Source organism: Orbilia oligospora (assembly GCF_000225545.1).
Source record: "Orbilia oligospora ATCC 24927 unplaced genomic scaffold scaffold00097, whole genome shotgun sequence".
In the NCBI taxonomy this organism is placed as follows: domain Eukaryota; kingdom Fungi; phylum Ascomycota; class Orbiliomycetes; order Orbiliales; family Orbiliaceae; genus Orbilia; species Orbilia oligospora.
Window position 1 is genome coordinate 1,996,636 of NW_011645654.1, and position 20,458 is coordinate 2,017,093.

Consider the following 20,458-nt stretch of genomic DNA (forward strand, 5'->3'; position numbering starts at 1 on the left):
GGTTGAAGACCTCGAAAAAATCGCACCCCAGCTATTATTAGACTTTTAATGCCCTCGGAAAACTCTTTATCAGGTTCCTTCGAGTTCCATTCTACGGGTTTAATTAGGAATTAAATGCGGAGCTTATGCAACCAATTTCTGGGGGTTGCATGAGCCAGCCCGTTCGAAGCGAATATTTTGCAATCGGTAAGCTACCGAGATACAAGCCACCTGTGTAACGCTATCAATACTTAAGCCCAATGCACTGTATTGCATGTTCGTCCTATGGATCTGATCGCTTCATAGGTCGCTGAGACTCTCGGTATCATGGCCCTCGCCCCAGACTGCTTCACATTGTTAGTGGCATTTCCAAATACCAATGGCCTGTTTTGATCGTGCATCTGTCAAGATAACCAATTCCGAAACCTGAAATATCTAAACAATTACCTCCCGGCAAGGAAGGCCATTTCATGCTTGCCACTCAATGCGACTTAACCAATCTAGCTTAGTCATGTCAAATGTCAAATGTCAGTAGGAAATTACAACAAGTCATGACCAAGAACAATCATCAGGCAATTCGGGGCGAAGTAACAATCGATGCAAACATTGTTTCTCCTAGCGCTGATACTCGCCAACACGTCATAACGCATGTTATCGTGATAACGGACAAGTTAATACGAAGAAACGGCAATGTTCCTGACCCGCTGAAGTGCATAGAATCGGTTTCTTGACTGCTATTGTCTCAAAAAAGGGCCCTAGTGACAAAAGTTCGCTTTGATATCGCTTCTGTGACTGGCGACAATGTTGCGCCGTCGTACCCATGTAGTAGAGCTAGTCGATTAGACGGTTGAAGCTGCCCAGGAACCTCGAAGGGTCAAGATGAAACGGATAAATCCAGGCGGCCTGAATCCCATCGGTGGAGCCCGATCATCTTGTTTCAACAGCAGAAAACAAATCATCTAAGCGGACTCGCCGAGTTTTATCCAGGAAACCGTTATATCCATCGACAGCCAAATATACCCGCAAAGGACCTGCAAAGAGGCGCAGTGGGGACCAAAGGGGAATAGACTGGGAAACGTCAAACGCAAGGAGCATTGACAGGGCCCAAAGCATCCCTTTCGAAGCGAAAGTCGTCGCAGAAACGTTTTGCTGTCTCGAAACACCACCACAAGTCAACACATTTTGCGCTTCAGACTGGCCACACCGACTGCGGAGTGTATCACTTTTCAGGTACGCACAGCTCCGTCCTTTGCATTGGCGCCTGAATGCTCTATCTGATCAGAGACTTCAATTTGAGGGCCGATAGGTAGCTGAGGTACCTATATAATATATCTCTTCCGCATCGTCTGTTATCTTTTTTCCCTTCCTTCCTCAGCAGCAGCTCCACAGCCAAACAGTAATATTCATTTCTTTACAGCGCTAGTCGCTTTGTTACACATTCACTTCTTCCTTTTCCATCCTTTCTAATTGTCTATCTTTTAAAACCGCAAGACGGGAATTTGAACGTTTGAGTACATATCATACACCCACAGGATTGATTCCTTGAACAAGAAAGTCGAAAGATCTTACATCGCCATCCTTACTTTATCCCTTTACAGCCCTCGCTCTCTTCCAATAGAAAATAAAAAACAAAAACAAAGAAAAAGAGCCATCAGTCAAAATGTTTTTCTCTAAGGCCGTCATTGCTTTTGCTGCCCTCGCCTCTTTCGTTTCAGCACAGTCCGACCAAGTCAAGGTTCATGTTGTCCAGGCTTTGAACAAGGATGGAAAGCCAGTCTTCGAACCCGCGGAGATCCAGGCCGCTGTTGGCGACCTCATTCAATTCCAGTTCCATCCATTGAATCACTCTGTCGTTCGAGCTTCTTTCGCCGATCCATGCATCCCAATCGAGGACTCCCCAGCTGGTAATGGTACCGTTGGCTTTTTCTCTGGCTTCATGCCAGTTGCAGAGTCTGCTGAAGTTGTAAGTTTTCCCGCATCGCATTTCGTTCCTAGATTGAGTGAATTCAATTAACAATGCATTTTTAGATGCCGACCTTTACCATTCGAGTTGAGAACGACAAGCCGATCTGGTTCTACTGCTCCCAGGGTAAACATTGTCAGGCTGGTATGGTCGGTGCTATCAACCCAACAGCCGAAAGGACTCTTGCAGACTTCACATCTCGTGCCGCTCAAGCAGAGGCCAATTTGTCCCCTGGCCAGAACTCCGCTGGAAACGGTGGATCCTCCAGCAGCGTTCTCCCAACGCCGACTAACCCGCCATCCACCCCAACTACGCTCGAGACATCTGCTGCAAGGACTACTACCGGGGCTGCTCCCAGTATGACCGACCTTGTCCCACCTAACTCTGCTGCAAGACTCGGATCGAGCATGTCTTTGGTTCTTGCTGCCATTGCTGCTTCCTTCTTCCTTTTGTAAACAACAAGATACCAGATGTAGCTTCAATTTCATTCCAGCATGTTTCCTTTTCTAGTTCTTATGGCACGGCACGGCACGGCGTTTACGGATTTCTTGCATTTTCATTTTGACTCTTCAAAAGTGGCCTCTATGGATCATACTGGCATTTATTCTTTCTCTTCCAATTTTATCTTTCTTTTTATGTATTTGATCTGGGTTGTACTGGATGGCTTCTTCTTCTATCATTTACAAATTTCTCTTTCTTCTCAACTTTACACCGTCTCCAATCCCTTTTCTCTATCCATCTATCCCTCTATCTCCCACCCTGCCTATAAACGTTCAAATTCCCTTCGTCTCAACGGTCGCTCATAAGGAAGCCTGACTGAAGATCCCCTTTTATTTATCATTTCCACATCTTCTTCTTCCTTCCTCAGCCTCATTGAATGAGCAACCGGGCAAGTTTTGACAGGTAACTTCATGGAAAAACCTTCATTTTTAATAGTCCGTCGTATCGCCTTGGAGCTGATCCGGACGACCACATGATCATATACTACTCCCATGTACTTATCCTAAATATAATGAATATTACTGCTGCTCAAAAAAAATATACATCCCTCTAATATATTAGTATATTAATTTTAAGAATGTTGTGTAGGAGAATATAGTGCTGCATAGCCTCGGGTATGCGTACTCAGTCTCGTAACCAGACTTGCGGTAGTAGTCTTGTTGTATGTTTTGTGTTGGATGAACTCGAGAAACGCGGTTTCCGGCTGGGCACATTGCATCTTGACATCACCTTCAACCTCAAGATCTCGCCATCACCTCAACCAATACATGCTCCCAAAGCTCTCTCCAAATTGAATTCTCGGTTGCCCTCCTGCCATCAAATTCCGCTGCAAACACCATTTACCACCACAAGGGAGATCCCCGATCCAACGATATGAGCTCCAAAAGGGCTGCGGCCGCAATGGTCGCAAATGATGAAGATGATGAATACCATTCATCTGAAGACGAAGACTTCAACCCAGACCTGCAACCTACACGAAATGACGAAGGCGATGACAATAGCGCCGAATCATCCTATTCAGAATCCGAAGAAGAAGATACAAAGAAACGCACCCGTAAACCTTCGAAGCGCAAAGCAAATGACCTGCCGCTCTTGGATCGCGAATTGGTTGAAGATAACTCCGGTGACGAAGCTATCATGCGCGGCGCGAAGGCGAAACGAAAGAAGGATGGGAGTGGATATGATGACGAAGAAGAGGAGGAAGGTCCATTCATAAAAACCCGTTCACAGAAAGCAAGAGAAGTTAAAAAGAAAGTCAAGAGGAGCACCACCACCGCCGCCGATCCAACCGTTGATATCGACGCCCTTTGGAAGTCTCTAAACTCGCCGTCCCCACCGAAGACTCTAAAACCTACCACCCCGTTGCCGGGAGTCAAGTCTACAATCAAAACCGTCACGACATCAAAAATCGAACACACTCTACCTGACTCTACATCCCCGGGGAAACCAGATGGTACGCCGCTACTACGCACACAACTATCCACACGAGTAACAAGTATAATAACATCATCCACAGAGTCCGGAATTCAAGTATCGACGGCTGAAGCCGCTACTGCTGTCCCTTTGCCTGCACCGTTAGAAGGGTTACCAGTTGGAGGGGTTGAGTCAAGATCCGAAACAACTGCGGTAATCCCAGCCGAGGATAATGGAATGATTGCTATAAAGCGAACATACGAGTTCGCTGGGGAGACTATCACGTATGTGACCATCTACTCCATATCTATCCTGAATTGAGAACTAACGAGGATTCGGATAAATAGTGAGGAAAAGCAGGTGGCCGCGAACTCATTCGAGGCCCGGGCATATCTCTCATCTCTCCAAGCTGGCGCACCCCAAACATCCAGCCCTAACCCACCAAAACCCCTACGCCGTCCTATGCGAAAAATTTCAAAATTCGATCCCGCCTTTGTCGGTGCTGGCGGGGCCAAAAAGGCATCCAAGCTCAACACACTCGAGAAGTCGAGGTTAGACTGGGCCGGGTTTGTAGACAAAGAAGGCATCGGCGACGAGCTTGACAAAAAGAGAAGAGAAGGTGGTGATAGCTATCTCGAGAGGCAGGACTTCTTGGGAAGAGTCGGCTCCAGGACTAGTGAGAAACGATAATCCTTCAGAGGAGGCGATATCTCAATAGGAAAATGATAGCCTAAGACGAGAAGCGAACCTATGTATGATATGACTGATGTTCTTTCCCCGCCGTTCAAATATGATACCCATTTTGCATTTTATACAATTAATATTATTATCTGGCTACGCCGACTCTCCGTGAGCGCCGAAATGTAGATGTAAGAGTTAGATGCTAAAAACTGGTGAAAGGTCTTAATGAACAATGTCGTTGTATGATGGCTCAATGGTTTAGGGGGTGGAGGAGGGCCGCGGTCTGGGGCTCACGATTCGGACCACTCTACCCAGCCTTCTTCCTTCCAATCCCCGCTCTTGCCGCCGACCTTTTCAACCACCCTTGTGCCATCAAGTACCATACCTTTATCTACAGCTTTACACATATCATACACCGTCAAGGCGGCCCCGGTAGCCGCCGTCAGAGCTTCCATCTCAACTCCCGTTTTCCCATCACAGGTTACGACAGTTAGGATTTCAATGGCACCATTTCCGTCATCTACGACCCTCAGATTGACTTGCACCTTCGATATACTGATAGGGTGGCACAAAGGAATGATCTCGGATGTCTTTTTTGCAGCCATGATCCCCGCAATACGAGATATTGATAAGACATCTCCCTTCTTGTTGGAATTACTGCGTATCAATCTGACGGCATCTGGGTTGGAGAATTTGATGGTAGATACTGCTTTTGCGGTTCGTGTGGTGATAGCTTTTTCATGAATTGGAACCATATGGGCGGCTCCAGAAGGAAGGACGTGTGTGAGCTTTTGGCCTGGTGCTGGATCCTGAGAGTCTGTACCCATAGTGGGCTGGCGGTGGATCCTCGAGGTGCTATATGCCCGTACGATCTGACAGATGTGGGGGGCGGGGGGCGAGAGGAGGTATGTTGGAATGTCGGAGATAGTCTTCGAAAGGGGTCGTCGAGAGCCATTCCCTGCAGCCCTAATCAACCATTGCCCAGAGCTCAAAGAACCACAGCCCCAAAGCATATTGACCCCATCTACCCACCAATTAGAATCATCGGCCTATTCGGCAAGCTCTCGAGTTCACCGAGCCCCGCATGCTTCTCTTTTTTCCCTTTCACTGCCACCCCAATGACCTCCAGCAGTCTCTTTTCTCCTTCCGGTCCCATACCACCTTCTTTTCTCATCATGTCCCTGAGGCTCACCTCTGCATTATCGAACAAGCAAACCTTGATATTCCCATCACTTGTGATCCTCAGTCTGTTGCAAGTTCCGCAGAAATTATGCGTCATTGATGTAATAAACCCCAGCTTTCCCTTATAACCCGGTATCTGATATGTTTTACTCGTATCGTTTTTATGGTCCTGTACTTTCTGTAGGTCGGGGTGGGACTGTCGGATTTGATCCAGCATTTCTTGATATGTGATCATTTTGCCAGATTCCCATTTGTTGCCGGTGAATGGCATGTACTCTATGAACCTAACTTCGATAGGTTTGTCTTTGGTCATCGCAAGAAAGGAGGGTATTTCGTCCACATTGACTTTGCTCATTACGACGCAGTTGACTTTGAGGGGTTGGATATTTAGGGAGAGAGCAGCATCGATCGACTTGAGAACGTTACTTAGACCTATATTTTTTGGATTAGTAGTCCATATCGAACTCGGTAATTGTTCTATCCAAAAGATGATGAAATACCTTTCCGTCTTGTCATAAACTGAAATTTGAACTCGTCCAGGGTATCGAGACTCAGATTTAAGGCCGTCAAACCCCCCGCCACCATCTGTGGCAACTTTCGAGCCAAAGATATACCATTGGTGGTCATAGCTAGTTCCTTTAGTCCCATAGCCTTTAGTTTACCAAGCTCTGTGATAAGATCAACGATGTCCTTGCGAACTGTTGGTTCCCCCCCAGTTAGTCTGATTTTAGTAACTCCCTGGGAGACGAATAATTTCGCTAGGTGGAGGATTTCCTCTGTGGTAAGCAAGTGTGAAGGCGGAGATAGATCGATGCCTTCTTCCGGCATACAGTATAGACCTAGACATCATCAGCGCATGTTAATACCGCGCATTTTTTTTAAAGCCGTTCATGGCCGTATGTATCTCGTAGGTATCCCGTACATCGTAAATTGCATCTCTCGGTAATGGATATACGAAGGTAATTATGTTGTCGATTGAAATTATCAGTCAAGAATTCGCTGAACGGTTTCGCTTCTCTGATTGCTGCCATGCGATCGGAGAACTCGGTCGCAGGAAGGCTCGGTCGAGTCGGCGGCGCAAATACATCATCCTGAAAGCTCCTTTCCGTATTCTGTGTATATACAGGCGCAGTCGCGGCGTCCGAGGTGATGTTCCTACGGGAAATTTTGTAGACGGCTGTATATGACGTGGGACGTGGTAATGTAGCTTGGATATGGATACCCTGACCTGTCAGAGCCCGCCTAACAGTGGTAGACAATGTAGTCATGTCGAGATTGATTTATATGCCAGCTCTACAGCGGCAACAGGTTCCAAAATGGCTGCGCATTTAGAGGAAAGGTGAAGAAAATACTTGGGAGGAAACGAGATCCGTGATAACTGAGGCATGGGCGGAAAAAGAAAAAAGGGCTAGTGGGTTTTCCTCGGAGGGAGAAGGAGGGAATCAGATTGCTCACCTACCGCAGATATTAGCTATTCCATGCTTTAGCTTGGGTCTTGCCTCAACTAATTCACCGGTTTTGATAGGCTAGAACTGCCCGACGCTAACCATTGGGCACGGTGTGGGCTTACCATCTGAGATCATCCCGCATATTGTGCAGAATTTGGCAAGGTTTGTCGCCGAATCCTGTGTCGGCCTCGTCCGTTGGAACGGAATGTCCCATCCAGATACTGATGGGCCCAGGACAAAGTGTTCGGAGATATAAGGTATCTTATACATTGTAGTGTAGAGTACATGATTTGTAACAAAAGGTAGTGGGTCTAAAAATACAATGCTTTCATGGCAAACCCTTTTAGAGAGCATCTATAAGCCGCCTAGGGCTAAGATCCCTGCATTTTAACATCAGAGTCTGGCTGGTCTTTCTTCGGAGCTTGGACAGGCTGAGATAGAATGCCACCTTTTGTCAACTCTCTCAAGGCCATTGTGGCATACTGACTAGTCCCCAGTGTCAATTTGACAATAACCGCAATTCTTGACCCTGTTGGGTTATTCACTGCCTCATGGATCAAACCCTCGTCGGTTGACAAAGCCTTCCCCTTACCCCCCGACCGCTGTCGCTGGACATACATCAGATCTGTCTCGACTAGTTGGTCGTTTGGATCTTCATATCGCTTGATCTCCCATTCAACTCTCTCAGGCTTATAGAGGAGACGACGATAGTGCCCTGCCATGCTGAGCTCCTTTTGATTTCGAATCATATTGAAAGGATCCAATCCATCTTGGCCCATGATATCGGCATAGAGATCCCGAAGATCATTCTGAGGATATGTGACGTCCCAACCTGGTGAAGGAAGAACAACATCGTATATCGTGAACTTTCCGGACGCCACCTCCTCCTCTGTCACTGGCCTCGCGCGAACGAATTTTTCTTCATTTGCTTCTTGTGCAAATTCCTCTTCATGCGGATCGGCAACCGGGTTCGAAGCGGCAGCCTCTTCAGCAGAAATAACCACTAGATCACCCGCTCTAATTGTAGTCCCGTACTTCTTCAATCTTTCGCTGACGATGGTATTCCAGACATAGCTCTGGTAAGCGTGGACGAACATTAGCCGCAAATTTCTCGGTATCTTCTGCAGAGCACCGAGGTAGTCGTTGACCGTGTTTGGTTTACTCAACCAACTTAAGATTGCATTTTCGGAAACAAATTTACCAGGCATGAGCTTTCGCGCCTCGGCGGCCTTGCTGACTGATGATGTATCCTCAAACCATAGCCTGCAGGCTGCGGCTCTTTGCCTTTCATCTGGAGGAGCTGTTTCCAATGACTGGTCATCATAAGCCATAGCTTGGTACACAGCTGTCCTCCAGTCCCCTAGAAGCATTGATTTGCCGATTTCGTGCGTACTAATCGAAAAGGTTCCGAACCGCTGCAGGCCATAGTAATTGATATAACCCTTTTCACGAAGGGAGGAAACGCTCTCTTGGATCACTTTAGTCATATCTGATCCTTCTGGAAATACGCAATCCCTTAGAGAGATGGTGAACTCATTCCCCGTTAAGTCGCCAAGATCCAGACCATAGTTTTTGTATTCAAAATCACCAGCTTTGAGCCCTTTCAGCTTTTTATTTATAGCTTCGATCTTATCGGCCTTTAATTTGTGTACTGAAACTCTCTGGACTGTGACTGCCCGACGGTCTTTAGTACCAGCGAATGAGAAGGACTTTGGACTCGTCCTCAAGAATTTTCCAAGGAGATTTAGGCATTCCATAGTATCCTTGTTCTCTTTATAGAGATTAAAATGCAAGAACTCCCCGCCAAGGGAGTCCCAAGACTCCATGGGTAAGCGTTCCTTCTTCCTTCCATCCTGGTTATTTGGCTTTGCACCACTTATTTTGGTCGCCCAGAAATCGATCTCATACTCGTCGGTTGTTGCCGTCTGGATTTTTCCGGAAAACAAGTTACGGATGGTGCGATGTAGCTGAGACCGTGCGTCCTTATCATCAATCGGTTTTGGTGATTTAAGTTTGGTTTCTGGGGTGACAATCTTGTAGTTCGGCCTGATCTCCCGCTCAATAGCTAAGATATCATTGTAAAGCTTGACAAGACTAGACACGACCGCTGGCCCGAGCCAAGATATGAGAAGAGCTGAATCCGCGTCCCCAAGCTGGGAATATTGTCAAGTTAGTATATGCTGTGACTAAATTTCTAGTGTGCAATTGCCATCTCGATTACATACCTCGAATGGCTTTGGTGTCTCAACCACCACAGGTGCCTCGGATGTTGCTGTATCCCCACTGTCTACAAGTGGCGTATCCTCTCCCTGAGGTGTCTTTGCACCACCTGCAGACCTGCTTCCATTGGCCTCTGTAGGGTCGGCTAGTACCTTCTCTGATTGGGCCTTCGGGTTCGCCGTCGGAGCATTGCCTTGCCTCCTCTCGACATTCAGCGACTTCAGTCTTAGGACGTTCCCGTCCTTGTCGATCTCGTTGACTAAGAAATCGGTGTACCTGGTAAGGCGGGAGATGGAGCGGTCGAGTCAGCAGATGTCCATCAAGGGAACCCCTCACTTTCTCCGGAATGTTCGAAATGATGTCTTTTGTTTACCTCTGTTTCAGCAGACCTTGGAAGCCTACGGCATCTGGACAAAGAAATTCTGTGATGCCAACACTCTCCTCGGTACGAACAAACTTTTCGACGCGGCCAATGGGTACTTCGGGTGACGGTTCATCTCCAGCACTCGATGACGGTTTGAGGCGCTTCGCAGGAGGGGCAAGGTCCGGGTCCTCGAGTTGACGGGAAGAAGAGGACATTACTCGTGCGCGTGTGGGAAGAGAGTTTCGCCGGTTCGTTGGTACCAAGTTGTGGGACGATGCAATGGTGAGGTGCGGCTCCAGCTAAAATTCTAGAATGGGGAAGCAATCAATCGGCTGAAGCGACAACCCTGGCCGAATCTCCTACCCGTTTCAAGGGCAGAACCACGCTAAGGAAGGATGGCATCACCTGCAGAAAGAACCAACTTCAACCGACCTCGACCATTCAAGGGCCAAGGACATCGCTCGCTTGTTCAGTCCTGTGATTGGGTAGAATACCAGCAAGCTTCAGCAAACGGACCAACTATGAATCCGAAACGGGACTTTTTTTGCAAATTCAATCACAGTGATTGGAGCTTTGGGACGGAGAGAACAAAGATTGCAAAAGATTGAAACGGTGACCTGGTACGAAATTCCCTGCTGCATGGAAGCATTCCCCACCGCTAGACAGGTCGCTAACTGATACATCAATACATTATATGTTAGCTGCGTGCGGCCAGTCGATTTCAGGCTTTTAGAGTATATCAAGCTTGCCTGTCCAAATATCGAGAAAAGCTTTCGACTTCCTATTCTGACCGTATTCGTTTGGCTTATTTGATAATTTGACAATTCGAGAGGCAGGTTTTGTACATGGCTGACGTGGACAGTGCAGCTACATTCCGCTAGATACCGTCGGTATATGATGCTATGGGTATTATACCGAGGTGTTACATTATATGTATGGATGCCTCCGATTACCTAGCCTCGAATCCAGTACCTAGTACTTAGGTACAGGTACCTATGTTACGTCCGGTCCCTCGCAGCTGTCATTTCATAACGATCCACTATTGCCCAGAGGCGCGAATCAAGGTCGATGACGATAATAATGAAACTGCTCTAGATTTATGGACCGATGGGGGGCAAAGACGGAAGTCTCCAGGGCCGGTCCCTTGGGTGGCTTACCCCAGAAGTATTCGCTTCCATGTCTACACCCTTCGTTGCATATTCAAGAAACCCTTCGAGCAATATCGAGAGCAGGGGGTAGCGAACATGAATGCATGTCCGGCCCAATATGAACGTCTGAACGAGAATTGAACGGGACCTTTTCAGTGACCAGAACGCCCAACCGTGTGGAGAGCACCTGCAGCTGCAGCTACGAAAGTGAACCTGAAAACCAGTAGCAACAGTACTTCCATATTTACATTGGCAGTGGCAGTGGCAGTGAATCAAATCGGATTGAACTTCGCTAACAAGCGAGGTATGTGTGCCTTTCTCTCCGACTAGTTCGTCCGGTTCGCCATTCTGTCTATCCTCCTCCCCTCTTCTTCTTTCCCCCGTGTCTTCCTTGTCTAGGCCGTAATATTTTCTTTATATTTTTTAGACTCTTATATACTTGATTATACAGTGTGTTCTAGTTCCTACTAATTACAGGGTATATAGTGTACTTGCAGCGCCGGCAGGTAGATTATACCACACTCAACACACCATCCACTCCAAAGATCCTACCAAATTTGCAAAAGGTAGCTTCATTAGCCTTGTCAGCCGCATATAAAACGTTATCTTCCCCAATCTATTCACGCTTCCGTATTTCGTATTTGCTATTATATTACTAGGCAGCTATTATTGATTATCCGGAGAAATAATATCCACCTGTCAGTATAACTTTTTATTGAAAGTGTTCTGCTTAAATCCAAACACTCCATACCACCCATTCGCCAGATCGCTAACTAGACACACCACAGTCTAGATTTCATTTCGTCTTAATTATTTTAAACCAAATCTTCATTCGGACATCGCATCACTTTATTCCTCCTTCGTATTTGTGTCTTGCGGGGAAGAATGACGATAATCGACAATATTAGTCCTAAGGCTCTCTACCGAAGAAGCGCCAGTTGGACGATAAAAAATCCTCCAAAGGAGGAGGCGAAAGTCAAGGCATATAATGATTGGAATAATGACCCGGGTGTAAGTTGACCTCATCATCTGCGGGATAAACACCAATAAGAAGTCGAGCTAATGGCATCGACATATGTATCTAGTTTGATTGGCAAGAAGAAACTCGTGAACCAATCGAGTTAACGGTCACTGGAAACATCCCTGATTACGTTCGGTACGACTTCCAAATACTACCCCCCGGAATTTCTGAAATCTAACAGATTGCCATTTCTAGCGGCGTACTCTACCGAACCGGTCCCGGCGGAGACAGAGTCGAAACTGAGAAGGGAACATTCAAGGTTGATCACTGGTTCGACGGTTTCACCCTGAACCATCGTTTTGAGATCACAGCAGACAAAAAAGTTATATATCGATCCCGCAGAGCTTGCGATGAACTCTTAGAGTATATTAAGAAGACTGGTCAGCGTGACAGCTACAGCTTTGGCCAGAGACGTGACCCTTGTGAGGGCTTTTTCAGAAAGGTCATGACCAGTTTTCAGTCGACCCCTCTTTCTGCAATGCAAGCCATCGGTGGCGCTGAGCATCCGAGCTGTCACAATGTCGGCGTGACACTATCTCCAAATATGCCTGGTTCCCTCAAAATTCCAGGGACAGCCGCGAATAGTAGTGCCAACGGACACGGGGGTCTGGTTACGTTGATTGCAAAGACCGATGCCACCGTCCTGCAAGCTCTCGATCCAGAAACTCTAGAGCCCCTTGGTGTCGCAAACCAACAGATCCTCCATCCGGAACTGAACGGCCAGTTTTCCGCCTCCCATGCTCGGACTTGCCCAGACACTGGCGACTTCTTCAATTTCAATCTCAAGGTCGATGGTACCCCAGAATACAAGATTTTCAAGATCACACCAGAAGGAACATGTACCATCATTGCCAAAGTCACTGGGGCAAATCCGTCATACATTCACTCCTTCTTCCTTTCGAAGAAATACGTAATCTTGTGCGTATATTCATCAAAATACTCATGGGGTGGCGCAAAGATTATTTACACCCGCAATGTCGCCGACGCAATCGCTCCATGGGACCCAACTAACAAGGCCAAATTCTTTGTCATCGATCGCACTGGCGAGAAGGGTGTAGTCGCAAACTTTGAAACCCATGCTTTCTTCGCTTTCCATTCCATCAACGCCTACGAAGAAGGGGATGATATCGTTTTAGATGTTCCAACCTACGAGAACCTAGATATCATTCACACCCTATACTACTCCTTTCTACGCTCTACATCACCAGACGCACCCATCAAGATCGCACAATTCAAGACCCAATTTACTCGGTGGAGACTAGCAAACATCCCAGAGAAGCCGGACCCAACGACGAGAACTGCCAGTTTTGATTTCAGAGAAGAACTTGGAATGGAGCTTCCAGTTATCAACCCGAATTACATCACCCGCAAGCATCGCTACGTCTACGCTATTTCAATCCGTGGGAAGTCCTCATGGGTTGACGGAATAGTCAAATACGATACCGAAACCCGCACCCCAGTCCACTGGGAGAAGCACGGCCATTCGCCTAGCGAGCCAATCTTCGTTGCAAATCCAAATGGCAAAGACGAGGATGACGGAGCTCTTCTCACGGTCGTTCTCGACGGACAATGTGAAAAGAGTTACCTCTTGGTACTAAATGCAAAGGACATGACAGAGCTTGCCAGAGCAGAGTTGGGAAGGGTCGTCTCATTCGGTTTTCATGGTACCTACATTGGTAAGGATAACAAAAACATTTATTCGGCATGAAAGATGGGAGGAGATTCTATTCGATACAGCTGAATTGGGTTGAAGGAGATTTCTTTTGAAAAATTATTAACATTAATCGGTTACACACGAACTGTATCCCGTTCCACGATTTCGCTAGCTTAAGCTATTTTAGGACTCTGAATGTTTCTTGCCTGCTTGTGTTCCGGGATAAGAGCAGTTTGCTTTTCTTTGCTTCTATCCTTGTATTTCTACAGTTGCATCAGCCTTTTTTTCTTCTTTTTTCTTTGTTTTAACGAATACGATGGCATTTAATATTTGTAAACCCTTCTAGCTGCCGGTATTCAAAGCAACTAGCCGTGTATATCATGAAACCTGAAGGCAGATATAGATATACCTAGGTACTTAGCTATCTCAGACGGCTGGCACATCCACATGCAAAGATTCGAACATGTACATATATTATGAAGTTTAAAACCATTTGCTTACGCCGATGGTGCATACGCATCTCATCTATATAGCTCTCTACAATCGATGATATCGATATTATCATGCATGATGGCGCATGGGCATGATGGTCTGTAGCTGAGGAATGTTAACTGCGTTGTTTATTGTTTCTGGCCGTATTTCCTATTCGGGGTTAGTCTCACACCCTTCATGATCTCAACCTCCGAACCGAAACGTTCAATCTGCTCATGTTCAACGTGCAAGTCAACCTACATCCCTCCAATAACCTACCCCTCTCACCAAACAAACCACCTCCAACGGCCAGCAGAATATATAATCGCCAAGATGGGTGGTCACGGTAAGCTCCCACTCCTCGTCCCCCACCCTCATTTTTTACTGGCTCATATTCAATCGTCGGGATTGTTCCCACATCATGACGCTCTGTCTAAAAGACGAACGCTAACATGGACCATCTCTAGTCGACTACGATCCGGCGCTCCTAAAATGGAATGGTATGCCTCCTCTATACCCTCGACAAGTATCACCGATATATTTCTCTACCCGGATCCCGTCACCTTTCACCCCAATCTACCTGGAATAGACCGAAGAAAGGATTCGATTATCTAATGCTAGATATATTATAGAAATGCACCGCAACCGCACCAAGTTCTTCCGTCTCAATTCTAGAGCCGCTAAATTAACCTTCTGGATGGTCGTTGCTATCCCTGCTGCTACGCTAGGACTGTCATATTGGAGCGAGGTAGGTCGCAGGTCTTCCGAGGGCGAACATCAAGCACGTAGGAGCGCCTGACTGATGTTAATTTTTGTGTTACACATAGGGGAGATATGAATTAAAGGGAAAGAGACGGGGTGATATTATTAAGGAGTTCTGAAATTGAGATTTGGGAGGCTTTCACTTTGTATCATATTGAAAGAAGTCATACAGACCAATTGAACATATAACAAGTTTTACTCGGTTGACTCATACCTAACGGTCATATTGTACCGCGATATATATACCACGACCTGGTACATTACGAAAGGCTAAAGCTAATATCGATAACAGATTTCTCACTGCTATCTGTGGTACGCGAGCCATTGGCATCAATCGACCTCATAGTATGCATACTTGATATTGTGACAAATTAGTGTACAACCCCCTTAGCTAAAGAACCCAGAAACGCCGAATGCTCCATTAGTTGCTTGCTCCTTTTAACCCATAATCTGCATCGGATCTTCTGGTGGCCATCTAGTCTGTGCGAAGTTCAAACATCGTTTTATACTTTGCAGATACTTTCTAGTCGCCTCATCGCTCATAATGTGCGCCGATTTGCCCTTCTCGTGTAGCTTCTCTCGAGCAGAACGCTCGTGAATACCAACCATGGTAACACCGATTGGCCAGGCTCTACATGTATAAGAATTTGATTAGAATTTCCGGGGTCGAATCAACCAAAAGAGAGTACGTAGAGTGACTTACGCATTTCCAATACTTAACCTCAAATATACGTCATTAGCCCTAACATACCGCCTCGCCTGCGCTTCAACAACCAGCTCCACTATCTTCGCAAATATCTCCTCGTCTATATCCCCTTTCTGCAAGTGTTTAAATAGCGGCTGTAGATTCTCAATCGCCTGTGTCATGGCCGTTGTAGCTTGCCGTCCCTGATACGACTCCCGTAGTGCTTCTTCACGTCCCTCAAGCGCTATCTGCCATTCCGAAACTACCAGTCGAAACCACCCTAATAGCTGGCGGCACACATACGAGGGATCCTTCGCGACATTTTGGGGGTCGATGAGAAGCTCGCCTCCGGAGAGAGGCGGAGGAGTTGCTTTCCTAACGCCCGTGAGCCGGTGTATTCTTTTCATCCTTTGTGCATTTGATTCCCCGAATAACCGAATCGGTTCATTCAGTTCTCGTAGCTTCCGGACAGCCGCACTCTCGTCCATTGGGCCTGTTCCATCCTTCTTCGATTCGTCGTCCTCATCAGTATCGCCCGTAACACCGGTTTTCTCCCGTAATTTTCGTTTCCGTTCTTCCTCTTCTTCTCGTTCCTTCTGTAGTCTAGCCTTTTCCTTCTCATCCCGCAATCTCTGACGTTTCTCAAGTTGTCGTTCACGCTCCGCAGCCGCCTCCTCGTCTGCTTTCCGTTTTTTGAGCGTGCGTTCCGCACGTTCGGATTCGAGGCGGGCTTGATCAGCTAGGTATTGTTCCTGCCGGGCTTTTTCGATATCTGCGCGGCGGACGTATTTGCTGCCACCATTTTTACTGGTACCGTCGCTATTGGTAGCAGCCGTAGAATCTGTAGATGTGGATTTAGGGGCCGTAGCGGATTTCTTTTTCGCCATTTCGGCGGAGAGGATGGAGGCAAAGGCATCCATTATGAAGATACATATAGCAGGACGGGTATGTGGTGGAGAATTGAATGATTGTTGTCTAAGCAATGGAGAGAGAAGCATAGGACCGATCAGTTTGCGTGTCATACACCCTGGTTCAATTATTGCGGATGCCTGCAGGTTAACTACAAGCCACCTTTCTTAATTCCAGCCACAGAACGGAGCCTCAATTAATTATAAACGGCAATCACACGACCTCGATGTATCTTGTGAGTCTAGATCTATCGGCGACGAGGTACCATCTTATTACCATCTATCTTATATGAGAATCAAAGCCTAAAGCCAAGTAAATTTGTATATATATATATATGTCAAGCTGGTAACGATCTCAAAGGAAGACTTCTAGAAGACAAAAAAAAAAAAAAAAAAAGAAAGAAAAAAAAAAGGATATCACAAATCATCCATTACTCCACCAGCCGAATCGATAAAAGCACTGAAACTGGAAACAAGAAAGGAAGAAGCATGTTCAAGCAGAAAAACTATAGGTTTTCTCTCTATGTAAGGACAAACAAACAAATGTGTATGAGGCCGAAGGAAGAAAGGTAACAGGAAAGAAGAGAAAAGAAAACGATGACCAGAAAGCAGTAAAAACAGTCAGGAGATGTAGCTCCATCAAATGAACTTCAAGATAGAAGATTAACACGGGACAAACGTTTCAAACGGTCTTCATGGACACTTTGACAGACATTAAAACCATAATACGTAAGGACGTAAACAGTCGATAAGATATGAAGAGTGAAAACGAAAAGTAGTTGATACAACAGAAAGAATAAACCATGGGTAAAGAAAAGCTACCGACTTTACAAACATGGGTCCTAAAGGACACGATCGCTGCCGTTCTCCGCTAAAATCGTCGAACCGCAGATGCCTCTTCTGCTCATAAATATAGAAGGGCGAGTAGAGTAGAAAACGGAAAGGGAATCGCCGTTAGGGTATCGTACATTCTCCGGGAAATTGGAAGGGGAAAAAATAAAAATAAAGATAAAAAGGAGGAAAGAAGAAAGAGAAATAGAAGATAAACGCCATCCGCTCACTATGCAAGTTGAAAATTTCGACCAATGTAAAATCCGCCGGTGAAGATTTAACAATAGTAAATAATGCGGCGGGACTAGAAGGTGCTCCAAGACCAATTGTCACGGTAGCTGCCGACATAGCTGTTCAATCTACCACGTAGAGTACCGTCATTCGCATATCGAGCTGTCATCATTTGCTTGGCCGGTTGTGGTGTAGAGATGTTTGTGGCCGATGAATTGGAACTACTCGTAGATGAGGAGCGGCTCTTCGCGCAAAGCCTCTTGTACTCGTCGAAGCATCCTATGCAAACTCTCGAGTCGATGCCTTTGGCATTATATCGGCAATTTTGATCCAATTTAAGTGACTGGGAAGTGTGCTGCGCACAAAAAATGTTCCCACAACGGCGACAGTGGTGTCGACGGTCGAATAGAGAAAATGTCTTGTTACAGATCGCAGCATCACAGACAGTAGCTTCGGCGTCCGGCTAGAAGGAAGTTCATTAGTGTATGCGCTAATACCAGGTCAGGATATCTGACTACGTACCTTCCAGTTCGCCTTTGAGGGTGGGCCCGTGACTTCATCCGTGCTGCCAACTGTTGGCTCCATCTCCGCTGACTCTTGGAAGGCCGGCCTAGGCGACCTCATAGGGGTCCCAACAACTGGTGTCGGAGGATCTGACAGCTCGGTTTTGCCACTAGCAACCAGAGTTGCACGCTCGGTAGTACGAAGCGCGGCAGGTCTGTACATGGGGCATTTTGGAGGATGAAGTTGTCGTGGGGCGAGAGGGAGGTAAGGGTTTGGAGTTGTGGGAGAAGTTTGAGGAGGAGTTGTCATCACAGTACTCGCGCTATGAGGTGAGGTTGGCGATGTACTGTTTGGGGAGATGTTCTTCGCCTGCGTTTTGGTGTATGGGAACGGCTGGGCGTAGGCCGTCTGCTGAGTAAACGCAGATGCCATTGTAGTGGCCATGGTTACTGATTGGTTGAACGGGTCTTTCGGAACTGGAACGAGATGCATTGTTAATAGAAGTCCTCAGGCCCCACAAAGAGTGAAGAGGCGAAGTAAAGGAGGTTTTTGGTAGAGGTCGGGAAGTGTGACTGGGAACAAAATAAGAATCTCGCAAGAATCTCGCAATGATATTGTTATATAGGGAAAAAACAAAATGACTGCCCGAAAGCCGGGGAGATCAGAAGCGAAGAAGTCCGAGAAGGTTACGCTCGGGTGAGGACAAAGGGTGAAGGTTAGGTAGAAGAGGGGAGAAATCTTACCTGCTTGGTGGTGGCTAGTTTGGAGAGACTTGTAGTTTTAGGAAGGTCGGCAGAAAGACAGTTTCCCAAAAAGTCTGCGAAATCTTCCCCACGACGATGGGACTAAACCTTCAGAGTAGGCGAAATTACACGTGGAAACGATAGGGTCTTAATCTACCGGTAGGCACTCCGACAAGTTTATCAAGGAGAGCAGGTGAAGGGTGAATTTAGGAGAAATAGCTAGATGGTGGTGATCCTGAAGGACTAATGGGATCAAAGTCAGTACGAGGGAGTTAACTCTAAAAGATCTCGAAGCCTATGAGAAGCTTTCCGAAGACAAGCGGATCTTTAACCAGAAATAAAAATAATAATAATAATAAAGATAAAATAAAAAACAAGTTCGAGCAGGCAAAGCTGGCAGGGTTACTTTTATATTGCCACCATATATATATTACCATGATAATAATAATAATGATAATGAATTATTATTATTATTATTAATTATCATATTGTAACGGAATTATAGAATGGTAGGAAGGAAGGAAAGAGTTCCCAAAGGACAGCCAAGTTGTTGCAGCAGTGCTGCCATCGCGTTGACTTACTGGATCCATCTCGAGGTTGGCGACGAAGTCGGGCGCGGGAAGGAGCCTCGAAATCGGGAACAGTGCAGGAAAGCAACATGTTGGGGAACTCCCTGCCTATAGCTACCATAGCTACCAGTGCAATAAGTGTGTGTTACATAGTGCATGGTGCTGGAGCTTACCGCAATTCGAGGCAAAACATGCAGGAGAGGAAGGAAGGCACTCAGTCAAGCAGCCAAGCAATCAAGCAACCAAGCAGCAAAGCAGCAGGAGCAGGAGCAGACGAGCAGACGAGCAGACAAGTGCTTTTTGGGGGGGGGGGGGGGATAGCAAGAGATGGTCAAAAGCATGGGCTGCTGCACTGCCAGCTAACAAGCCGAGACGCAATTGGATGGTAAAAGGCAGAAGTGGGTAAAAACAGGCACAGGTAAGCATTGCATTCCAATTCCATCTCAGGCAAGGAACCCAGGACTGGCCTTATCTTTGAGGGAAAGGGAGAAGGGACCAGGTTATTCTGGCGAGGGGGGAGGGAAGAGATAAGAGTGGTCCTTGTGACCACCAAGCCCGAATGCGAGTTCGGGGTATAGAAGGGTGCTAGTACTGTTGAGCTAAGTGAAGGGAAAAAAACTTACTTGATGAAGAAAAAGGAGATGGGCGCCTTGTAGGAATAGCTGGCGATGAGATGAACAATATTTTCCAAAAGAGCAAAGTAGGGAAGGGTGATGGTTTGAAGATGGTTTGAAGATGAGGATGGTCGGTTGGTTTGTTTGATGGATGGATGGACGGTGATGTGTGTACTCCTTCTCCCTCTTTTCCTGCCGACCAGCCAGGTGGTTGTTATTATTGTAGTTGGTGTTGGTGTTGGTGTTGGTCGGGTTGGGTTGGGTTGGGTTGGGTTGGATGTGTGATGATGATTGATTGATTGATGGAAGTCGGACCGGGTGTTTGGTAATGATATTATATTCTGCAAAGACGCGAGGGACTTAATCCTGATAAGGTTAAAAGATTTATGACGACGACGGCGATGATGGAGATGATGGAGATGATGGACTATGTATGATGTATGATCGATGACGGTGTGATGGTGTTGGTGGTTGTGACAGTGGTGGTGATGGTGATGGTATTACTATTATTACTTCTTAACTTCGATTTTTTTATTTTATTTTTTGTTTTTTATATTTTATCTTGG

General features: G+C 46.5%; 8 protein-coding genes across 8 annotated transcripts; 4 read left to right on the forward strand and 4 right to left on the reverse strand.

The window, feature by feature from the left end:
• Positions 1–1,639: 1,639 nt before the first annotated feature.
• AOL_s00097g587 (uncharacterized protein) lies at positions 1,640–2,397 on the forward strand (the record flags this gene model as incomplete). Its single annotated transcript, XM_011126420.1, has 2 exons — positions 1,640–1,942; positions 2,008–2,397. 2 exons carry the CDS (start codon positions 1,640–1,642, stop codon positions 2,395–2,397), a joined length of 693 nt encoding a protein of 230 aa, XP_011124722.1.
• Positions 2,398–3,316: 919 nt separating this feature from the next.
• Positions 3,317–4,546, forward strand: AOL_s00097g588 (uncharacterized protein; the record flags this gene model as incomplete). The annotated part of the gene is made up of 2 exons (XM_011126421.1): positions 3,317–4,140; positions 4,204–4,546. 2 exons carry the CDS (start codon positions 3,317–3,319, stop codon positions 4,544–4,546), a joined length of 1,167 nt encoding a protein of 388 aa, XP_011124723.1.
• A 281-nt stretch (positions 4,547–4,827) lies between these two features.
• On the reverse strand, positions 4,828–6,987 carry AOL_s00097g589 (uncharacterized protein; the record flags this gene model as incomplete). Its single annotated transcript, XM_011126422.1, has 4 exons — positions 4,828–5,561; positions 5,612–6,151; positions 6,220–6,558; positions 6,675–6,987. 4 exons carry the CDS (start codon positions 6,985–6,987, stop codon positions 4,828–4,830), a joined length of 1,926 nt encoding a protein of 641 aa, XP_011124724.1.
• A 551-nt stretch (positions 6,988–7,538) lies between these two features.
• AOL_s00097g590 (uncharacterized protein) lies at positions 7,539–9,966 on the reverse strand (the record flags this gene model as incomplete). Its single annotated transcript, XM_011126423.1, has 3 exons — positions 7,539–9,320; positions 9,393–9,663; positions 9,761–9,966. The coding sequence occupies 3 exons, from the start codon at positions 9,964–9,966 to the stop codon at positions 7,539–7,541; spliced, it is 2,259 nt and encodes a 752-aa protein (XP_011124725.1).
• Positions 9,967–11,784: 1,818 nt separating this feature from the next.
• Positions 11,785–13,628, forward strand: AOL_s00097g591 (uncharacterized protein; the record flags this gene model as incomplete). Its single annotated transcript, XM_011126424.1, has 3 exons — positions 11,785–11,910; positions 11,985–12,055; positions 12,116–13,628. 3 exons carry the CDS (start codon positions 11,785–11,787, stop codon positions 13,626–13,628), a joined length of 1,710 nt encoding a protein of 569 aa, XP_011124726.1.
• Positions 13,629–14,378: 750 nt separating this feature from the next.
• On the forward strand, positions 14,379–14,926 carry AOL_s00097g592 (uncharacterized protein; the record flags this gene model as incomplete). The annotated part of the gene is made up of 4 exons (XM_011126425.1): positions 14,379–14,391; positions 14,513–14,545; positions 14,678–14,793; positions 14,873–14,926. The coding sequence occupies 4 exons, from the start codon at positions 14,379–14,381 to the stop codon at positions 14,924–14,926; spliced, it is 216 nt and encodes a 71-aa protein (XP_011124727.1).
• Positions 14,927–15,245: 319 nt separating this feature from the next.
• Positions 15,246–16,412, reverse strand: AOL_s00097g593 (uncharacterized protein; the record flags this gene model as incomplete). Its single annotated transcript, XM_011126426.1, has 2 exons — positions 15,246–15,438; positions 15,511–16,412. The coding sequence occupies 2 exons, from the start codon at positions 16,410–16,412 to the stop codon at positions 15,246–15,248; spliced, it is 1,095 nt and encodes a 364-aa protein (XP_011124728.1).
• A 1,123-nt stretch (positions 16,413–17,535) lies between these two features.
• On the reverse strand, positions 17,536–18,458 carry AOL_s00097g594 (uncharacterized protein; the record flags this gene model as incomplete). Its single annotated transcript, XM_011126427.1, has 2 exons — positions 17,536–17,925; positions 17,985–18,458. The coding sequence occupies 2 exons, from the start codon at positions 18,456–18,458 to the stop codon at positions 17,536–17,538; spliced, it is 864 nt and encodes a 287-aa protein (XP_011124729.1).
• Between the last annotated feature and the right edge of the window lie 2,000 nt (positions 18,459–20,458).